This window comes from Lepidochelys kempii, chromosome 1, assembly GCF_965140285.1.
Source record: "Lepidochelys kempii isolate rLepKem1 chromosome 1, rLepKem1.hap1, whole genome shotgun sequence".
NCBI classification, from domain to species: Eukaryota; Metazoa; Chordata; order Testudines; family Cheloniidae; genus Lepidochelys; species Lepidochelys kempii.
Genome location: NC_136380.1, coordinates 60,777,601 through 60,801,255, shown reverse-complemented (window position 1 = coordinate 60,801,255; position 23,655 = coordinate 60,777,601). Strand labels below are relative to the sequence as shown.

The 23,655-nt window shown below is 41.9% G+C and overlaps 1 protein-coding gene across 2 annotated transcripts in view; it reads right to left on the bottom strand.

Moving 5' to 3' along the window:
- Positions 1 to 21,393, bottom strand: part of SIAH3 (siah E3 ubiquitin protein ligase family member 3) — a 78,930-nt gene extending 57,537 nt beyond the window's left edge. The window contains exon 1 of one of the 2 annotated variants that reach the window (XR_012158995.1): positions 21,163 to 21,241. Coding sequence is in view for 1 of the 2 variants with exons in the window: in XM_073344664.2 (XP_073200765.1) it covers positions 21,163 to 21,297 (135 nt within the window). In the remaining variant the exon portion in view is untranslated. Of the gene's footprint in view, positions 1 to 21,162 lie in introns of both variants that reach the window. The other variant, XM_073344664.2, reaches the window with a different exon arrangement.
- Positions 21,394 to 23,655: the final 2,262 nt, after the last annotated feature.

Sequence of the window (23,655 nt, the reverse complement as noted above, 5' to 3'; positions counted from 1 at the left end):
CTGTGTTTTGCAAATGCAAAAATAAAATTGTGCCTTTCACTTTTCACTGGCATTGAGAGGAAATGCATCATGTTATTAAGAACAGGATCAGGCTGATAATGGGTTTTTTAATTAAAGCATTTTTATTAATTTTTGCTTTTCAGTGCAAACATCACCATACAAAAAGATAATTATAAGTTTATAGTGTTTTTTATTTATCAGTAATATACTGCAAAGTGTGATGATTCATATGCAAAAACCATTTCATTAAACTCTAAAATTAACTCAGTCAGTACTTTACAACCAATAGGGGGACAATGCTGACAAGGTAAGGAGGGAAAGTATGCCGGCAGGGAAACAGGAGGGGAGAGGTGAAGGAGTTTATGGACCAGTCAATGGGCCCTTGGGCATTCCCTAGTTGAATGTTTCTAAAAGTGGAGCCCTGATCTCTTCAAAATTATTGAACATATATGGAGCCAATATGGATGAGCCTGAGACCTTTAACACAGTCTCTGCTGAGTTGCACAAAGATACACACATCCCCACCATAACTGATAATAGATAGATCCTCCCCTACTAATTGTAAGCCAACCTGGTCCAGACGAGCACTGAAATCCATGATTAAAGATATAAGATTATGTGGAGGATCATGCACCCAACAGAAAAAGACTACATATTTTTCTCCCCTGTCCATTATACATATTCAGGAAAGAATTTTTTCTTAATTTCAAGGCACCTAGCCCAAGCCATATCCAATCCCTCAATTAGTACAATGGTGATCTTTGACTGTGCACCATTATCCTACAATTTACTCCTGACACAGTTGGCAAGAAACAAAAATAGACAGAGGTTTAATACTTCGCTGCTTTTAGGCCCCAATTTTGAAATGCTTTTAAAGAAAGAAATTGACCTCTTCCTGGGTACCTGTGAGCCATCAACTCCCTCTGGCAAGATTCTTTGAGAAACTTGAAAAGCCTGTCTTAGAGACAAAATTATTAGCTTTGCTGAAGCTAAAAGAAAAACAGGGGGAGAAAAAGGAAAGCATAGTGCTCCTTGAACGGAAAGTCAGAGCTGGACCAAGAATACACTAAAAATCCTTCTCCAGGATACCTATGCACTCTGCCAAAAACAGGTACAAACTCAATAATCCGTATGTAGTTCAAGCTGAGTTTGTACATTTTCTGTTAAGACAAAACTTCTGCCCCTTCACACGAGATCCTGGAAATTTTCCTTGTTAAAATACAAATACTCCACCTCACTGTGGGCTAGCAGCGGAACTACTATCAACATGAATGTTTATCAAGACCCTGAAATCCATGAAATTGGGTAAGGCTCCTGGCCCAAACAGCTTGCCTGTTTTTATAAACATTTTTCCAGATCCTTTGAAGGGAAAGTGACTACCTTGTTCAACACATCTCTGTAAGAAGGTAGTTCCCTCCTCCCCCACAATCTGGCCAGAAGCCTTGATTTCAGTTATTCCCAAAGTAGGGCGGGAGCTCATGTTATGCTCAGACTATAGACCAATTTTTTTCATTAATGGTGATGTGACTATACTGGCCAAAATTTTGGCAGCCAGTCTGGAGGGAGTTGTGCCCAGCATCATGTATTGAAACCAGGTGGGATTTATTAAAGGTCGGCACGACTTAGATAATTTAAGACAGTTAGTAGATGTAATAGTGGCATAGCATGATGACCCTGACACTCAAGCGCTTCTGACCTTGAACGCAAAAAAGCCTTTGATCAAGTGAATTGCGAATATATGCTACATGCCCTCCAAAGATTTGGTTTTGGACTTGTTCTTACAACATGGGTTAACCTTCTATATTAATGGCCCTGCATTTTATGTATTAACCAATGCGATAATATCAGAGGCACCAGATAGGGTTGTTCTTTGTCATGCCTCTTGTTTGATCTGGTTCCAGAGCCTGTGGCAATCATCCTACACTTTCACCCAAACATTCAGGGTCTAAGATTGGCTCATGGGAGTATATATTGATGCTATATGCCAACAATAACTTTTTGTTTATACTAATCCTGATACCACAACCCACACCCTTCAAGCATTAATCCAGGATTTTGGCTAACTTTTAGGGCTATAGAATTAATTGGGAAAAAAGTCAGAACTGCTTGAGATTTCTCAGCTGCCTTCTAGCAGGGTTTTCTCCCAGTAGCCATTTCATAGGCAATCAGAGGTGCTTAAATACTTGGGGATAAAAATACCAAGGGATCTAGAAAATGAAGTAAAAATGAATTTAGAACCCACCCTTTTACAGCTAGTGGAGAATACCAGTTGGTGGGAGGGCACTGTCTCTCTGAGACTCTGGGGTGAAATTAATGCAGTTAAGATGTATATCTTACCTAGATTTTTGTACATTGATAAGAGTGGTTTCAGACTCACAGATCTGCAGAACTATTATGTTGCCTCTGTCATGTCTCAGGCTTCTCATTGGTTCCAACCCATGAGTAACATCTGCATATAGGTGGGGATTGAAACAGAACTAATGAAACCAATCCCCTATTGGTAGTCTTTGAATCCTCATTGTACCATACAGAGAAAACAGGGTACCCTCCTTAGTGGCCACCCAGAGAGCAAGGGCCATTTGGGTAAGTAGGTCAGCCCTGAGACCGTACAAAAGTCACTGTCTGGGTTAATTCTGACTTACAGATTGGCAACCAACCAATCATACAGTGAGAATAGACTTGGTTGACAGCAAGAAGATAGTCCCTTTGCAGGTCCAGCAACATCAGTATAACCTCATTACCACAGTGATATAGCAATATATACAGCAGAAACATTTTTTGACGTATCACTTTGGTCCAGGAGCCAGAGGGCTGCCTGACACCTGTGAAGTACCAGTGAATAAGGCTAAAGATTTTGTCATGGTTATTTTTAGTAAAAGTCAGAGACAGGTCATGGGCAACAAACAAAAATCCACGGAAGCCGTGACCTGTCCCTGGCTTTTACAAAAAATAACTGTGACAAAATAGGGAAGTGGAGGGGATCTGGCACCCACCGATGCTGCAGTTCCGGGGTCCCCCTGAATTGCCCACAGTGGCTGGGATCTGGAGGGTCCCTCCTCCACCTGTGGCCGCTGGGAGCTGCAAGGGCCCCCCATGAGCTGGGAGTTGCTGTGGGCCCCTGGCTTCCACAGTGGCTGAAGTGGAAAATGTCATGGAGGTCTCTGGAAGTCACAGATTCCATGACCTCCGTGATATAATCTTAGCCTTGCTCATGAACATTAGGTGCCACCCTCGGGCAGACTGTTACAAACCAAGGCACAAACCCCAAATTGGTTGTTTTCTATAATTAGCTTCACCAATCATGTATCAAGTGTGAACTCCTCTAGCACTATAACAGCCATAACAGGGCATCACAGACAGTCCCCGTGGGCACTCCGGTCTATCCTGTCACCCAGGCAAGTCTGCCTTTGTTATGGATGGTCCCTTACACCACAAGTTACAAGAACATTCAGGTTACTCCACCACAGGACCAGTCTCACTTACCCCAGGCCAATTGCACCTCAGATCACACACCAAAGACAACACTTCTTGTCAGTCCAATAATAAACTAACTAAAGATTTATTAACCAAGGAAAGGAAACAAGAGTTATTTACAAGGGTAAAGCATGTAAACATACACACACACACGAGTGACAGTCTTAGCTTCCAAAAAGGAATAGAAGGTGCTGTAATAGGCAAACTCTATATGTCCTTTAGGCCTATCCCAATCCAAGCAGCTTGGGGATCCCATGTTTAAACTTAGAAATATTCCCCTCCCCAAACTCCAGGCAGCATAGTAATAACTGTTTCTTCTTGACAGGGATTTTTATTCCCTTGCCCAAGAGCTCGAGCTCATGGGAGGAGCTTTTGCGCATGTCCCCTCTTCATGGACATGGGGGAAGCAATGAACAAAGTCTTATGTCCTCTGATGTTCCACAATGGCTTGTCTGGTGTCTCTAGCCTTTCTTTTGTTGGAGAGGAGATAACACCTCCTGTGGTGAACTGGTATTTCACAGTTGGTAATGCTTCTCTCCTGGCGGTGGGAGTTTACAGTTTCAGAGCAAACACTTTAATAGTTACAGAGCAAACACTTAACTATTATCTTATAGCATGGGATAGAGACATTATAAGTAAGATTAATACATGCAGCATCCTACAATAATTTCATAAAGAGTAAACACATTCATATACCTCTAAAACCCATTTTAACAATGCTAACACATAGGTGAGCCAGACTGGTTTCCAGCTATGCCTTAGTTGGTGTTCAGGGAGGCCTGGGCCTTGGCATGAGCTGGCACAGGTCTGCCAGCGTCACAACAGGGTGTAGTAAAGATTCTCCACAAACTCTTCAGACCCATACCATCCATATATGATGAAAAAGGGCCCTTTGCACCTCAAAGTTATTACTAAATACGGGGATAAAGAGCTGGAGCATCCCTCACAGTGGTCACTTGTGTTATACAATGCAAAACATGCTTCCATAGGGTTAGGCCCATAATGTCTGACTTTTTTCTTGGTCTTTGGAAGAAAGACGGCTCTAGCAGTTCTGAGGCCTCCAGATGCAGAGGAATAGCTCCAATGTGCAGTGCAGCCTTTGATGACCCTCTGCAAGGGGTGCATACCCCTGATTGTTGAGGAGCTATGTAGGAGCTATCAGAGGCAGAGGTATAAAATATGACTGGAGGAGAGACAAGGCAAGGACAAGAGATCCGCTGCTAAATGAATCCTCCAGCCATTGCTCTCAGTGGAGCAGGAGCTCCTCTTCCATGGCTCAGCAACCAGGGGAGATTTCCTTCTGTCTCACCCCTATGGAATTCTCTAACCCACAGCCCAGTGGTTCAGGCCACTGCCTGGGGAAGGATTTATCCCATTATGCACACACATTTCTTTCTCTTTGAAATTTTGAGTGTAAGAAATACGTCTCACATTTCTGGGGTGTACTAACTGGAATGTTGTACGTAGGACATGGGAGGTAACTGTTCTGCTCTGCTTGGAACTGGGGCCGCCTCAGCTGGAGTATTGTGTCCACTGTTGGGTTCTGCATTTTAAGAAAGATGTGGACAAACTGGAGAGAGTCTGGAGAAGAGCAAAAGAAAAGAAAAAATTATGAAGTCTAGAAAAAGTGACCAATGAGGAAAGGGCGAAAGATTTGGGCATGTTTAGTCTAGAGGAGATAAGGCTGAGGAGACAACATGATAATCATCTTCAGATATCCAGGAGGTTGTTATAAAAAGGATGGTGGCCGATTTTCTCTATATCCACTGAGGATGGGGTGACCCTAAGAGCCCCTTAATGCCCACTGACAAAGGGTTAATTGCCATGTAACAACTACCCATATCAAGCTTGATAAACTCACGACAGTATGTATCTGCCAAGATTGTTGTGTGAAGCATCAAATGAAAGCTGGTGACACTAATATCATTGTGTGATGTATGTACAGATGGTGGGTAAAGAATTATGCATGTGTGCTGGAAATATGTTCCTAAGATACGTCTTGGTGGTAGAGCTGTTAAACAAGTTTTCCTAGACAAAGGAATATGGATTTACTTGTCAGCCTTGGAATCTATTGTGAATCAAGTATTCTGAAACCAGCACAAAGGATGCTTCATTTGCATTTTAAATCAACAGAAGAGCAGGTTATTAGGAGCATGAGGAAATAACATGGTGGAAGCTTCCTGAAGCATCAACAGCAGGGGAGAAAAACTTTATCTGAGGATACACTTCAAAAGTACACATTTCAAAGGTTGACTGGACTATTAATAGAAGGGGAGTGAACCCCTTAGTTATCCATTACTTAGGGAAAAAGAGGAAGCACTCTTTGTGTGAACTGTGGATCTCCTGCCATGTGTGTGGGTGATGCTAGAAGGTTGCTTTAGGTAAGAAAAGTATTTTAGACAGGGAATGCAATCCACTACGTTTTAGTCACTGGAAAGGATGATCATACTTTTGTTACCATTTTCTGTCTCTATTATCTCTGCTTAGTATCACTTAAATCTCTGTTCTTTGTTAATAAACTTGCTGTTTTATTATAAATCCATCGCAGTGCTGTTATATTAAAGTGAAGCGTGCATCCTCTACTGAACCAGCAGACGGGTGTGTACTCTATCTCTTTAGAGACAGCACACCTGGTAATTTCTGTGAGTGTCCAGTGATAGGGGCTGGATGCTGCAGAGGTACTGGGGGCAACGAGAGTTCCCTGCGAGGAAAGGAAAGGACTGGCAGAATCCTGAGGAGTTTGCTGGGCTAGTTAACAAGCTGGAGTGTCAGGAAGCTGACGTACAGTTTAGCAACAGCAAATCTCACTTTCACTGAGGCAGAGGGTAACAGGGTGACTTAGAGTTCTGGACACCCCAAGAGAGCATCACAGTAGGACAGGAGGTGATTGGCTTAATCTGTAGCAGGGTAGCTTTAGGTGAGATAGAGAAAACTTCCTAATGACAAGGGTAGTTAAATACTGGAATAGGTTACCTAGGGAGGTTGTGGAATCCCCACCAGTGGAGGTTTTAAGAACAGACTAAACAAACATCTGTCAGGGATGACCTATGTTTACTTAATCCTGCCTCAGGGTGGAGGGAAGGATTAGATTACCTCCAGAGGTCCCTTCCAGCCCTACCTTTCTAGGATTCTCACAAGACAGTGGAAAGGCTCAATTTCCACTTGAATTTCTGCTCCCAGTAATGTTTTTGTTTTACAGCAAAGCAAGGCAGTGGTTTGGATGGAATTTGCTGTATGATCTGTACCTCTCTCACTAATGGAGATGTATGTCTCTTTGGGTAATTGAGACCTTTATCTTTTTTCAAAATCTCCCCGTTTTTATTTTAATTTTTTTTAAAGGCACAATGAGAAAACAGTTGATTGTAGTGAAATAACATGAATACAAATTTCATACATCATTTCAAACACTTTGGAAGATGTTTGCAGACAAAACTGAAAAACAAGACACATTGACAGGACAAAATAAGAGCTCTCCTTGAACCACGTTGCACCTGTATAGATACCATTCCCTGTCATAAGCACTAAGAATGGCCACACTGGATCAGACCAATGGTTCATCTAGCCCAGTATCCTGTCTTCTGAAAGTGGCCGATGCCAGGTGCTTCAGAAGGAATGATCAGAACAGGCAATCGTCAAGTAATCTATCCTCTGTTGTCCCCTCCCAGCTTCTGGCAGTCTGAGGCTGGGGACACCCAGAGCATGGAGTTGCATCCCTAACCATCTTGGCTAATAGCCATTGATGGACCTATACTCCTCCATGAATTTATCTAATTCTTATTTGAACCCCATCATAGTTTTGGCTGTCACAGCATCCTCTGGCAATGAGTTCCCCAGGCTGACTGTGTGAAGTTGTGTTTCAAACTTGCTGCCTATTCATTTCATTGGGTGATGCCTGGCTCTTCTGATATGCATTTCTGTTCCTGTTCTACCCCAACCCGTAAGGATTTTGGGTTATCCCTTGTGTTATCTACCAGTCAAGACCCCCGTAAGGGCATTGAATTGATAGGTTTTGAGTTTACCATGTAACATTAGGGTATTAGGTGGGTGTAAGTGAGATTTATGTGTCCCCTGCCTTAAAGGTCAGAAGCTAAATTGCTTGTGTTGAGAATAACTCATTTTATTCAGAATTCTGCCTACAGCTATACCCCCTCAGGCTGCGAGCTTGTCATGTTCCAAACTCAGCAAGGCCTGGTCAGTATGTGGATGAGAGACCGCCAAGGAAAACTAAGGTTGGTACAGCAGAGTTCTGATTCAGTAGGCTCCACTCTGTCCATTTAAGTTAGTACAATGCTGACAAATGCCCCAGAATGCTTTGCTGTGGTGGGTCTTTCTTATAGAGGAGACATGACTAATCATTAAAGGGGTTGTCTTCACTTGGAAAATACATTGAGGTTGGCAACTTGCATGACCCCTTGACCTTGTTTCTAGTGAGGACGCAAGTTAGCACCTTTTACCTCAATGTAGCATGTCGAAGTCTACCCCACGTGGAAGTCTACATCCAGGTAGAAGGTGTTAAATTGTGTCTTCACTAGGGAAAAAATAAAGGTGTAATTCAAGGTGAGCTACACTGAATGTGAATGCTCCCAAAGAGACAAGGGCACTTTTCACAAGCGGAAGGTTGTTAGTACCCTCATCCTGGCCAGCCATAGTATCCCAGCTAACTTCTTCTACCTCGGATTATAATTTTCTGTTACCTAAGCAACCTCACAACCCCATATAGTTTCAGGTGGGGAAAACTTTCTTCACTTTCCCTCCTAAAAGCAAACAGATAAACGGTGCTGAGTAATGCTGGCGCAGAATGATTGCTTCGTTCTTTTCCATTGGTGGCTGCATATGAATAGTGGAAGAATGATGCCTACGCACATTATTTAACACTTTTTAAATGTTTTATATTTTCAACGTACAGGTTAATCATGAAGTAATTAGGGCCACAAATATGAAATGTGGGTACCTACAATTAACTTCCAAATTCCATATTCCAACTCCAAAGTACATGTAGCCAGACTGTGAACTGAGCTGAGCACCCACCAACCTCACTGAAGTCAATGTGATCAGCAGGTTTCTCAGCACTTCTGAAAAATCATATGGACCTTATCTACAGGTCCTTCATTTAGATTTAGGAGCTTAACTTTAGGCACCCACGTCTGAAAATTTTGGCTCAAGTCTCAAAACACCCACATGAGGTCAGAAATGATTATTAACCAAATTTTACAGAGAGCAGGCAAGACACAGAGAGGTTATAGGACTTTCCCAAGACCAGGCAGTGAGTTACTTGCAAAACTGGGATCAGCTTTAGGATCTCCTGGCTCCCAGTATCATACTCAAGCCACTATATCGTGTTGCTTCTTCTATTTTCTGCTCTCAGTTATATGCAAGCATCAAAGTGCTCAGAAATGATACAGTGATACATGAATTATAAATAAGTAAATCAGTTAGGCTTTAGGTGAGCTGTAGCTGAGGGCAGAATTTGGCTCACGGTATATGAAGTGTATTGGCATCCTTCTGAAGGAAAAGAGCTACGTGCATTATGTTATTTCATCTGCAACTTTCATGTAAGCTGTAAAAGTCAAGAACAAAAAGGGTTACTTTTATAAAGAGCTGAGAGGCAGGTTTCAGCATGAATTATTCTTCCCTGCTAGTGAGTCAAGAAAAGGTCTTTCCTTCCTTACTAACATCTGCTTCTTTAGTCAGAGTTCTCTTGCTAAAGGAGGTCGGTTGGCTTCTGGCAAATCAAAGTGACTTTAGCTTAAGCACTAATCAGGCATAATGCCTTGACACCGCCATTGGTGACATACTGTTGCTGCTGGATTTATCTGTGAATCAAGGAAGACTCTTTCTAATCATTGGCTCACTATTAAAAATACATTGAAGGGTGGAAAAATTATTGAGGGATACCTTGCAAGTTAAACTAACGTTTCCAGTATGACTGAAATGTTAAATTATCAACAATTGCCCTGCCAGGCCACTGGAGAGATTCAGCTAGTTTCAGATCTGTTTTCTGATAGTGCCGTCATCTTGTCCCAACAGCCTGAAAGAAAAATTCAGGCTTGGTAATCAGGACTTTCCGTTATTTACAAGCCTGTGGCTGTGTTTATACAACCTCGCATAACCTTAGCTTTGAGTCTCCTTCTGAAATATTTTCTGTTACACTAAGAAATCCAGTAAAAGTTTCATTTGTTTTAAAGCTATATTATTTCCTGGCTGATTTACACTCTTCTGAGGTTCCAGGCACAAATTACAATTGGAAGGAAGATTCCAGTAAGGCTGCAAGGGGGAATTGGGTGAAATGATTTAGAACTATCACAAGTGCTTATATCTGTTTTCACAAGATACCTTAAATCTTGAGCTGGGTGAAGCCTATAAAAAAAAACTGCCTGCAAGTAGTCGTTCCAGTTTAAAATGAATTTGATTCAGCCACCTGGCTGCCTTATTTGTGTTCACAGTCTACAAACATTGAAAAGTGTGTGTGAACAGTTCACTGTCAAGAGTTCACTGCCAAGCATTCATGCACAAGTGGTGTATTTTACAGGGGATAGGACCCTGACAGCAGTTCCTCAAAGCCCTCACTAGAGCCCTGGCACAGAGGAAATTAAAGTCAAACATGGATCTGACCACCCCATTTGCAAGTAGGACCGTGACCCACCAATTATACACAATTACTCTGTGGGAATGAGAGGACATTTAAACGCTGCATCCCAGCCAATAAGTATTATAAACAGCATAATTATTTTTAGGAATGACACCTCAGACAAGTCTGTGTGGCCCTTAACGTGATTGCTAGAGAACTGCTTGTGAGCAAGCCATAGAGTTAAAAAAATAATTATAACATTAATTTAATAAAAGCTAGGAATCCTCGATCCACTTGCAGACATTCCACAAGGAGAAAGAGGCTAAATTCATTGAGCAAATTATTCACTCAACTCTACTTAAAACAGGGCTTGCTGTAGGCATCTGGATATAGATCACTCTGTCTTCTCCATTTAGTAATGTATTTCACATTGCCTGTATGTATCAATGAGTGACTGACATACCGCTAAGCATATTTTGGAATAATTCTCCTCATCTCTGGTCTCCCCTACACAAAGCCCACAAAGCCCCCCTTTACAATACATATTAAACATAGTTGTTAAAATGATATTCCTGGCCTGTTGATCTGCCCACATCACACCTACTGCCTTCAAATTACTCCACTGGCTCCCCTTCTCCACTGCAGTTTAAACTTCCTGTACTTGGACTAAAGGCCCTGCACAGCTCTGCCCCTGCCTGCTTATCCATCCCAGCCACCCACTGTGTCCGTCTCCTAATCAGCTTCAATGCCCTGTTTATCTGCTTCAACTCCCTTCCTTACATATTTCCTGAGCTAGTCTAAAAAAGCCATTCTCCACTTCTCCTGAAGAGCGCCATCTTCCATGACTCCTACAAGAAAGGAGTCAATGACATGTATTTATTTTTGTATAGACCTGTTTTTTTAAGTAAGTATCTGTTTCACATTGCCAGGTATCTTCCACTTCTTCGCTGAGTATCCACACGATCTTAAGTCCATACCTTTCTCCTCTGCCTTCACCCTTTTGTTTTGTGGCACCCCTCTTTTTGAAATAATCTGAAATTAAATTGTATGCCCTTTGGGACAGGAAGCATGTTGCCTTATCTGTACCTTGAGGTAACTTGCACACACTTGTAAAATAATATTGCAAATGATGTTTGGATGCGGTGCTCATATCCATATCACCTGTGTTTATCTTAAAGAGGCATGACAATCTTGGCTGGATTTTCTTTTGGACAAAAAAGGAACCATTTTCTGTTAGCTGTGGTCTCAGACCTGGAAGTGGCCTGGCCAGATTTATTACTTGTTAGATGATAGCTACCCATAATCAGAGACATCTTCTCTCGAGCTCTTAGTACCTCTCGGAAGAAGAAACTTACATGCAGCCCACAAGCCAAACCTGGCTCACACGGCTCTAAAATGTAGTTTACAATTGTCCTTATCGTTATCAGAAGGATGCAGCTAGTAGAGACAACAGGACCCAATATGCAACCCTGCATCTTTACTGGAGCGGATGATGCATTGCAGTATGGGAACCAGTAGTTTTTCTAGCGTGTATCTCCCTATTAAAAGAAGAGGAAGGCTGAATTCTACTCTGTTATATGCAAATTAAGTGTGGCTCTCAGGCTCCTGGCAAGTTCCTACTACAGTCTCCATCTGAATGAAATTTGGATACCTTTAGCATGAAGACAGATGACTAAGGCCCCAACCTCACAAAAAAATCTACACATACACTAAATTCTAAGCATGTGAGTAATCCCTTTAAGTTCATGGTACTACTCCTGTGCTTAAAGTCCAGTACAAATCTGTTTGCAGGATGTGGGTCTGCAATGCTAAATATTCTGACACTGTCAATAATGTCATCCTGCAGTTACCGTCTCAAACTCTCATTTCAGCAAAGCCTGAAGGTGACCGTAACCTTTTGCCTACCCCAGCCAGGACACAGAACCCCCTTTGTGTTTATTTACTAGGTTTTCACACTTATTACTTTGCTTATTTTCCACATGGCAGTCTCTAATATTGTAAGCAAGTTTTCATTTTCTGGTGGGGTGATGCTCTTCTCTGATCTGTTGAAGCCCACCTCATTGTTTATCTGTAGCCTTTATTTGTTTTCTACACAATAAGAGGAAAAAAATCTGATCAAATCAGTAACCTATCTCATTTGTGCTCCATTTTTCTGTGCTTTGCTTTTCATTTCAATGGACAGATGGTGCCAGACAAAGGACAATCTTGGTAAGCTCCAGGCTTGGGAGTCAGGGGATTTGGATTCTATTCCAACCTGTGCCACAGATTTCCTGTGGGATTTTGGCAAGTCACCTAACTTCTCTGGAGCTTGGTTTCACCATCAGTAAAATAAGGATAACAACACACTCCTTCTTCACAGGAATGATGTGCGGATAAATCCATTGTTTGCCAGACACTCAGAAATGCCTCTAAACCTCAGTGAGGTTCAGGTGGGTCTCAGTCAGTCAGCTGCCAGAATCTTAACAACAGGTTCCCTTCTCACCCCACGAGGGGGTCGTTGCCCAACCCCGCCCCCCGGGACTCCTGCCCCATCCCACCCACCCCCACGTTCCTTGACTCCCCCTCCAAGACGCCTGCCCCATCCACCCCCTCCCCTGTCCCCTGACTGCCCCCAGAACCGGGCAGGAGGGTCTCGTGCGCCACTGTAGTGGGTGCCCACCCCACCCCTAAGAGCCAGAGGCACCTGCCGGGGGGCGAGGTGGGGAGTCCCAGGGGTGCTTACCTGGGGCAGCTCCCACGAAACATCCGGCAGGTCCCTCTGGCTCCTAGAGGTGGGGTAGCATAGCTAGCGGGGGAGCAGGGGAAGCTGCCAGTCCCCCACTGATCACATCAAAAGTGGCGCCTTAGGCGCCAACTCCCTGGGTGCTCTGGGGCTGGAACATCCATGGGGAAAATTTGGTGGGTGCAGAGCACCCACCAGCAGCTCCCCGCCCCGTGCCCGGCCCCAGCTCACCTCCGCTCCACCTCCACCTCGTCCCCTGAACGCACCACCCCGCTCTGCTTCTCCGCACCCCTGCCCCGGCTTCCCGTGACTCAGCTGTTCGGCGGGAAGCCGGGGAGGGCAGAGAAGCAGGCCGCGGCTTCCCACTCAGGCAGAGGGTGGCGGAGGTGAGCTGGGGCGGGGAGCGGTTCCCCTGTGCACCCCCTCCCCGGGTTACCTGCTGCGGTGCGGGTGGCCCTCCTCACACCCCCCGCCCCAGCTCACTTCCGCCTCCCTGGGCCTGAGCGGGAAGCCGCGGCCTGCTTCTCAGCCTGTCCCGGCTTCCTGCGCGAACATGGTTTGTGTGTATAAAAAGATCTTCTGTACTTTCCACAGTATGCATCCGATGAAGTGAGCTGTAGCTCACCAAAGCTTATACTCAAATAAATTGGTTAGTCTCTAAGGTGCCACAAGTACTCCTTTTCTTTTTGCGAATACAGACTAACACGGTTGTTACTCTGAAACCTGTCATATATCTCTAGAAACTAATTCCAGTAAACAGAGATATTGACAAACGTCTGAAAGTACATGATGCATTCAGATTTAGCCACACGTTTCCATTCAGATCAATGAGGGGAAAGGGGCTAAATCTCTCTGCTTTTACAGTTCCTGAATATCTTCTGACTTGACTGGTGATTGTTTTGCTGGTGTAGTCTAACAATAGCTGAATTGATTGCATGGAACAATTAGTTGATTGAATGATTGCAATTTTGTTTCAATTACTTAAATTGCAAATAAGGAACCCAATCCTGCACTGAAGTCTGTGGAGTGGGGACAGGAGCAGGCCAAAATCAGATTATTAAAAAGAAGCAGGAAAACCTTTTGCTTCAGATTGTCTAACAGCAGGCAAGTACCAGTGTGAGGAACAACAGAAAGGAGAGGAAGGTACTTAACAGAAAGAGACAGGCTATGAAAAGAAATAAAAATGAAACAATCCGATAAGGTGCTTAATGCCTTGACAGTCAGGCTTTCAGTTTCCAAATAAAAACACCTATCAGGACAAAAAGGCATGCTAGGAAATTGCTCACATTTACAGCTGTGTCCAGACAAAAACCTCAGCTCTGAACACTCTCAGACTGGCAAAGTTTGGATCTGGAGCAACTGAATTTGGCAGCTTATCTCTCCTCGCATTACAGCATCGATTATAAAAATTGAGCCTAATGGAGGCAAAATATTTCCTAGATCCCTTTTGATTTTCTAAAGAAAGCTTCATCCTATCAAACGGAAACTGCATTCCTTCCCTTCCCACCTCCCAGTCACAGGCCTGAGGGCAACATCTCTCAAGGCAAATGAAGGGGTCTTTTATTTTCCTTTGTGTGTGTAAATGTTGTGCACATGAGAGGTGCCAGATTGACAGTTCTGGAATCCTCTGTGTAAACTGACTCCCCGGGTTATTGATCCCTCTCATACGGCAGGAGTATTAACCTTTGTCACCCTGACCCAGGTCAGATGAGTAGAACCAGAAAATAAAGTCCAGTCTCTTATCAGTATGCCTGTGTGTCATACATTTATCACAGCTTCTGTTTCGTCCCAGAACAGGTTCAGAATAGGCAGTGTCAATGTAAAGCTTCCCCACCCTCCACCTGGAACATGTCTTAACCCTGACTTGTAAGGAGGGTGAGAAGGTAATTCAGTCTCCATGAACATTACAATGTTGCCAGCTTGGACAATTTTATTGCGAGTCTAGCCATTTTGAAGGTGTGTTATGAGCCCCCACCCCACAGGCCGGAACCGAAGCATCTCAGCTTTCATTTAAGAAAAGAAAAGTACATTTTTAGCCCTCGTGGGTGCAGAGAAAAGCTTGAAAACATAGACCCTAAAGTCTCCAACACCAAAAGACAAATGATTTTTGAGCCAAACTCATGATTTAAGGGTGTCTAAACCCCTGATTTTGAATGCATGGGGTTGGCAATACTGCATTTAATCTGTGGCTTCTCTGCTGAGTAACCTACAAAGCATGCCAATTAGTGCCAGTTGCGATTATTTTTTGTGTGACACATGTCCACTGGGAACCGGATCGAGACCTATCAACTCATTTTACATTGTCAGGCCTTTCATTCACACATCTCTTTCATTTGCACCCAGTGTGTTAGCAATAGTCACCCTATGGGGCTACATTCCTCCTGAGACGTATTAGCCCATTATGTGCAACAGAATTTAAGGACTACATTGAAAGACGATGGGTATTGTGTGTTGTGGGTGGGGCTGATGGATCAGCATGTGGGACCCTATTAGATAGTTAGTTATAAACACCTGCTGTCAAATCCCCTGCTGAGAAGATGGGTATTTCTCTAATATTATAAAAACTGCACTGTCTTCTGTTGAAAATGCCTGACTTGAAACTTCTTGTGAGGAAATTTTTCTCATTAATAAAAACTTTTTTTAAATCACATTCCTCTCAACACCAAAAAAAATTTATCATGACGGACAATAGCAATAGTTAATCTCCCTCAAGGGGGGGGGCACTTTAAGACGATTAAGTCAGAAACTATTTTTCCCTCCATTTCTTTTGCTTAATTTTCTCTTAGGAGAGATCGCAACTGCTGTTCTATGTGATTACATTTAAACTCTGAGCTGTCCTAATTTTAAACTGTAATGTCTGTGTTAGACATTTAAAATGGAGCCCTTGTTGCCCTGTGCTAAGCCTCTGTGGGGTGTGTGTTTGTGCATGTGTCTATAAACTCAGGGTTAATGGGTTACAAAAGAGAAGAACTCCAGGGATTAGCTAGATAGAGGCATTAATAGATGGTCTCCCCCAAGGGAGAGTCAGTGAAGCATGCTCCCACATGCCTTTGATGCAGGAAAAGGGTCGTGCATGAATCACGATGTTTGCGTTTGCACAGAGATGTAGCAAACTGCGGAGGTTTCTTGGCTATTTGTCATTACGCTGATTTCCAGGTTTACATTTTGACGCCTGCTCAGCTGAGGCAGTGGTTAAGGGATGCAGCAAGTCAGCTACGGTTGGCGCCTTCTCTAGGGACACTATGCTCACACCGAAGGCTTTAGCTAAAGCTTTTACCTCTTCTTCAAATTACACTGTGTCAAATATTAATTGAGGAATAACCTGAAGCTAATAAGGACTCATTTGCACTATCCCACTAACCATGTTTATAATGTAGTATGTGTGTACATATTGTATTCTGAATGCCCTCTAGTGGTTATTGTTACTATAGTACTACTTAAATATGGGAAATTGCCTGATGAACTAAACTAGTCAGAATCCTGAACCAGAAAGGAAGGGCTTCTGGCTGGGGAGAGTGGGAAAGTATAGCAAAGTGGGTTGTTAGCAGCACATTTCAAGCTGTCTCTCTCTTTCCTTACACTAAATAAATAATTAAATCCCACGTGCGTGTACAATACACCACGGCACTTAATCCTGGTTCAAAGTCTGTTGGGGATAAAGTGGATTACAATGCAGCCTGGCTGACCAGTGTGCGTGGAGACAAAGTATTATAACAGGATTAAAAACCCTTCTCTCCTTCAGTTAAAGCAGATTTGTTTGGGTTTTTTAAAGATCTGGTTACAACAGTTTGGCCCTGTGAGCCATGCAATACTCTGAGCGGCTACAAGATTAAGCAGTGCTTGGGCACCTCTTTAAATATCGTCCGTTATGATAATGTCATGAGAGCCTAAAGGTCCTATAGAAAGGAGGAAGGATGGTCTTATAAGCACAACACATTCGAGAAAAGAATGACCGTATGTAATAAACAAAGGAAGGTGGCATTAATCACAACAAGATAGATTTCAGCATAACAGCCGTGTTAGTCTGTATTCGCAAAAAGAAAAGGAGTACTTGTGGATAGAGTTACATAAAGTCACCAGGGCATAAATTGTAAACTTTTGGGGGCTTTTTATTATGTGTGTGTACAGTGTCTAGCGCAAAACAGCCTCAATCTTGATTAGGGCCCGTAGGCACAACATTAATAAAAATATTATATTATTGTTACTGTTATTGTTATTATTATTATTAATAATAATATTAATAATAATAATTAAGGAGGACATACTCCATTGTAAGGCTGAACTGCTGCAGCAAAAGGAAAGAAGCAGAGACTTTTGAGTTCACTGATCTTCTGCCATCCCCGTAATTTCCTGCCTTCCTATGTTCTGTTTGGGAACTGAAATATAGGACATGAAAGAGCTGATAGCTTCACCACCTCTCTTGTGGTCAGATTAGCAGGATCTGGAAGGAAGAGGAACCTGTACAGTGGAGTTATCATTAATGGGAAAAAGAAAAGAAAAGAAACACACTGACCCTTCTTTACACATGAACCAGTGTACATTCCTGTTCTTTCCACACAGAGAAAGTACTTAAAACTTTCACAGTAAGCTAAATGGCCTTTATCCAGGCGAAATGAGCATTGCTTCTTTAAGCAACCCCCTTTAATTATCTTGGTCTTAAAGAGCGTAACCATTTAGCTAGTGTCTAGCTACATAATAATGCTTTTGCCTTTTATTTCAAAAGGGAGGCATCACATTGTCTGTATGCTTGAAGGAATCCCAGGTTGCTAAGTAATGGATATAATATGATTGAGAATGAAGGTGACCTATAGAAGCATAGTAAATACATGATTTTCTCTGCTCAGCAAGTGAATTTTGATTACAGCTCAGCACATGCCTCTGGTTTTAAGATGCTTGTGGCATTCTTGTGAAAGCTCATGTAAGGAGAAAGTACAAAAAGCTGCAAGAAAGAGAAATAGGCTTCAAAAAACCTATTTATACCCACATCAAATAAAGAAAATTGAGGGCAATGGTTGTAATCTTGTCTGTCCTTGTTTACAGCTGCCTGTGTTAGTCTGTCATACGAAGAGAAAACAACAGCAGATCAATACAGCTATCTGCACTGATATTTTAACTTTTTTTTAAAATACCACTAAATGGAGCATAAGCCACCCTAGTTAAGTCTTTTCTGCCTGAGGAAGAATACGTGTTGTAAGTGTGTATTTTACTGCCAACATACAGACCAGCACTAAAGGAATTGGTAAAGTGGCACTCTCTTTACAGTCATGGGGCTGAATTCTGATCGCAGTTACGGTACACTGGAATGAATCTGGAGCACTGGAATTCCTCTGGATTTACCACAGTGTTAGGAAGACTGGAACTTCGCACAATCTTGTGCTGCAGAATATTAGCATTTCCCTGCATTGCACTGGTCAGTAAACATCTTGGTAAATACAGGATCACGTAATCATGTAAAATGTACATGATGTGTAACCACAGAGCCTCAGATTGGGCTTGATCCTACATGCATTGAAAGCCCCCATTGACTTTAATGGTGCAGGATGAGGGCCCTGGTGCAAACTGACTTCAGTGGAGCTATGCCAGTGTACACCAATTGAAGATCTGCCCATAAGGGGTGTGTCAAGATAATTGATCATATAAAGAAATGCGAAAAGCCTTTCATTTATTATTCGTAATACAGTAGCAATCACATCAGTGCTCCATTGTGCTAGGCGTACCACAGATCTGGTTGCTACCGTAAGAGCAATCCCTGCCCAAAGAGATGATAATTTTAGTGTGAGCACAAATGCTCATCATTTTGGGTGAGGAAAGTACTTGCGCTCATGGCCCTTGTTCTCGGTCAGATTTGTTACAGCTTGGAGAGTTAATCGCTGTTTTTACTTGTTTTACATTTTAGGATTGTCCAAAAATAAATAAATAAATAAAAAATTATGGTTAAAATGACCAAATCATGGATAATAAAATATGGGACATCAAAGTTTGTCATAATACTATAAGTCACCTAAGGAGTATATTTGCCTTTTTATTTTAAAGTAATACATCACTTGTATTTTATTTCTAAAGTTCATAATGTATGTAATTTATTACATATTTGTACAGTGCCTAGCACTATGAGGCCCAACCTGTTTGTAGTCTTTAGATGCTAATGCTATGACAGTTAAATAACAGTTATCATTTTTCTAATGACCAAATATAGAAATCTTTGAAACTATTTCACTATTATAGTGTTCTATGACAAGTTTCAAGTAATAGATCATTTCTACATTAATAACTTTGCAGCACACTTCACTTTAGAAGTCATTGTTTTTTTTCATATTGAAATGATTTCTTCACCACACTCATGTCCCCTAGTGTTATAACGTATGCAGTGAAACATGCTCGCTGGACCTGATCCTGCAAACCCACCTCATGAGCCACTCCCATTGAAGGAAAGGGGCGTTTTTGTTGTGGGTTCAATCCTGCCATTCCACCACATCTGAAACTCCCATTTGCTTCAGTGGGACTTCTGCATGTAATGCCTGAGGCAAAGCCCAGTGAAGTCAATGGAAAGACTCCTGACGGCAGTGGGCTCTGGATCAGGCCCCTGAAGGGCTCAGCCATTATGAACTCAGATAGTGAGACACTATTTATTTCTGGGGATAAAGAAGAGAAGCACCAAATTGTTTCAAAACATTGGAATGTACAGACTGCAGCTCCAACTTGAGAGAAATTAAGAATGCTCTGATTAACTGCAAGCCCAATCTGCCAAAGTGCTGAGCACCCTAAACTTCCACTGCCTTCCATGGGCACTCTACATCCGGCTGGACTGGCACCTGTCTCGGCTCCACTGTATCTCAACTGGCAATAACCTAGGACACTCATTTCCTGCTTGTTGTTGTTGTTTTAAGCAGAATGATTTGATGGTCTCCTGCTACCGTGATATATCAAAGGGGTTAAAATAGAATTATCCATTTTGTTAAAATATCTTCCCTCCACATACAGAGTCTGTATATTTCTTTCTACATAGTTCCTACCTATTCTGAACAGACACATTATACCTTAAGATAACAGTTTTTTTAAATAGGTTGTATTGGTGGGGGAGGGAGGGAACCACTTTGGAAGAGATGAGACGAGAAGTGAGCTAGTCTCTATATGTTCCCTTTGCAGCCCTGCAATGCCTGCCCTACCTCATCCACACTGCTGGGGGCTCCCAACGTGCTCTTAGCATGCTTAGAAACATACCCTCCAGGAGTGGCTGTACTTCTAGAAATGACCTCATCTCAACAGTGTGACTCCCCAAGTTAGTGTTGTCCGATACTGTAAATAGCATTCCTAGCAGCCTGCATTTTGTGAGAGCTACTTTCTGGAATAATGAAAAACAAGATTGTGGTGGCAATAACCAATGGCATTTTAAAGACATTTAGGTGCCTACCTGCCATTGGCCCCGAGTTCTGAGGCGAGACCTGTTCTCTCAAAGGATCCCTTAACACCCTATGCTGGGAAGAGGTTCCCTTTGAGGTCCTGACAAGGACTTTGGGACAGCCAAAGAAGAGTCTGCCTAAAGAATCCATCTGTGGTTTTAGATGAGGCTAGTGCATGGCAGGACAGGACTTTCTGTTCAAGAGAGGTCAGTGAGGACCTCCAGCAAGCCAAGATGGGCATTGATAAAACTGCTAATTTGTTACCATAATAAACACATTAAAGACTCCCAGTAGTCTGTTTGCTTCACTAGTTGCTTGGTTCCTCTCTAGATGAGATCACAATCATTGGGTTTGGGCATAGGCTCAGCTATGTCAATGGAAATCTAGAAACTTACTAAGAGCATATAGCAAGAGGGTTATTGTATGGGGACTATAAATGGTTTTGCTTTATTAAGGCTAATTTAAACTCATGACTAAAATATGTTCACCTTGCAAACGACTAGGGGCACTTTATATGCCAGTTGAAATTGTTCAAATTCCCTTTAGAAGAAATAGACAAACACTCAAAGAAAACCTCTCTCCCCCCCTCTCCAGCTTGCTAGTCAGCAGCACTTTACCCTTTGGTATCAGACAGTTCAGAAGGATTTCCAGGATCTGTGTTCGCAATGTTTCACAAAAGGAAACACATTTTCAATAAACTAACTTTTCCAATAATTTTTTCCAAACATTTGCCTCTTGAATATTTGATACACAGACGAAGGGGGAGGAGGGATGGGCTACTAGCGGGAGAAGCACCAACTTCACAGTATTCCCTGTAGCCACTGATTGCTTGCCTTTAGCTCTAAAGTAAACCAAACAGAAAGACCATATGAAACAGTCTCTTTGCTAGTAATGTGTTCACAACAATCTGCCTATTGTGCTAGAACATCATTTCACTCCCTATGGAGAAACAAATGAGTAGCAAAAAACACTGGAATAGAAACATATTTTTAACTCACCTTTAGGCTGTGTGTTGGGTTTACAACACAGACAAGTTGCCCAGCCGCTGAAAAAACCCTCTTAGCCTTGTAATGTTGAAACCTAAGGTGAATAAGATCTAATACAGCCCCAAAGCACTGGGTGAAGAAAAGCATCACAACTTTTGTTGTTGTTGTTTGGTGAGGAAAGCAATGAAGGAGACTGTCAGTCCTTGAGACTGGGGAAGGAGTGCAGCCTGTGAGAACTACACTCCTGCATAGCTTAGTGTGCCTTCATATTCATCGTCAAAATAAGACGGTTAGAATCTTGCAGCAGTGGGTCAGCCAATCAAAAGGACCGGAATGTTATCCTTGAGGTCCAGAGACAGCCAATAACAAATGCTGCACCCCCCTACAAAAACTCCCTGATGAATTGAGCCTGGTGGAGAATGCATTATTGAACATTACCATACATCAGCACATTGCATTTATCTTGTGATTACAGCCAGCCATACATAATGCTGTGGAGATATGCAGACAAAATTGATTGTTTAATGTCTCCATTTATTAATTGACTTAATTTAACATAAGAGCTCTCTAATACCAAGGCTAAATATAAAACATTAAAAAAAACCCACCAGTAAAACTGTGAGAAAGTAGCCAAATGGATTAAGTATACTCTGTTTTACTTACAAAAGCAGCTCAGGAGAAAAATCAAATACTAGGAGAGTATTACAATTTCTTCTAGGGATTAAGCAGAAGCAGATCTGTATATATAAATAAATCTATATGTGTGTGTATGTGTGTTTGCAAGCTGCAATTAGGATTTATAGCACTCTGATGTTTTCTGAACCTTATTCTCTATTATTTTTCAGCAAAGAAATTCCAAGTGCCCTAATACAGCTTTCTTAACAAGATAAGACCAGCTCTTCAGCTGGCGTAAATTGGCATTGTTCCATTAAAGTCAGTGGAGCTATTCTGATTTACACTAGCTGAGGATCAGGTCCATGGTATCCAAAAAGTAGTAATTGCTGGATGCTGGAACTAGGAGAGCACAAAAAGGCACAGAGCATGCTTCTAAAAATAATGAAATACATGATGCATGAATGCACCCACACAGAGAAACTAACACTGAAGGAAAAGTGGCTTGTAAATCAATGGAATAATGACAGATGCAGAAGGCTTTTACTTGTCATTCATTTGCATAGAGGTGGGCAGCAAATTGCTAATTAACCACTAGATTGTCCTAGACATTAAAAATGGGATTAAGATCATGCATGCAAAATAATATGCTTTGCTATATTATTACTAATATATCTCTGCTTTGGTGAGTAAGGGACATTGCCCTAAACCATCAAGACTTGTTAAACTTGAGTCCCATGACGGGGCTTTACTGGGGTGGAAGTTCCATAGCAAACGTGTGGCTCAAAATGCTTATTCATTTTGTGGGAGAATTCTGTGTGATCTGGTGCTCTGCTTGTTAATAAATCAAAGAGGGCTAATTTAATTAGCTCTCTGCCTGTACTTCCTATCAGGGTGCTATTTAGGATTGCTAGCTAAGTACTCAGATGGCTTATTCAGCCTCTGTAATCCTTTTCCCTTCAGAGCATAACAGATAAAAGTAGCTCTTTGTTGTTGTTTTTTTAAACATGAGACCAGCTTGGATCAGAATTCTGCTCATGACAGACAAGCCCACATACCGAGCCAGCTCCAATCTGTGACTGAATTGTCACAACTGCTAGTTCCTAAATCAATACTGTCTCTGCCAGACTGCTGAGGATCTTTGCAAAAACCTTGAATAGATAAATGTGTGGGATATTGTGAAATTCTGGTACAGTAGGTGATGAATAGAGAAAAAATGGGGAACAGAAAAATTTGCTTCAAAATTAGAACATAAGATATTCCTTGCAGTTCTGGGAGTATGTACTGAGAATATTTGAAGAAGAACTGAGCAAACATTATAATGAATTTATTTGATTAAATTTAGCCTTTTTCTCTTCATGACTTATCTACAGACTATCAGTTTTTAAAATTTATTTGTTATTTGAAATTGTTCACACACTTTATGTGAACATATTTCAACCTAGAAGTTGTCGAAGCAGATATTTTGCAAATAATGTCTTGCACTAATGAATGTTGTTCATTACTTATGATGTGTGATTTATCACTTAAATGACATGGAATTATTTCTGTTATCGTGATTGGATGGCTGAAGCGTTTATAAACGGTAAGGACCAGATTTTTAAATGTATTTAGGTGCCTAAAGTTGCAGATAGGTGCATAGTGGGATTTTCAAAAGTGCCTTGGTGACTAACTTTGGCTCTAAATGGTCTATCAAAGATACTGTATTTCAAAAGGGCAATATACTGACATTTTCATGAGTCTTTCACATTCCACAAGTAATCTTCCAAATAGCTATTCGCTGCTATGGTATGTTTGCAGAAAATGACTTGCAAGAGTGTGAATACAACTGAATGTATCTTGTGGTCATTATTTGTATTCATGTTCATCAATAGTCTTTTTCAGAATTAGACC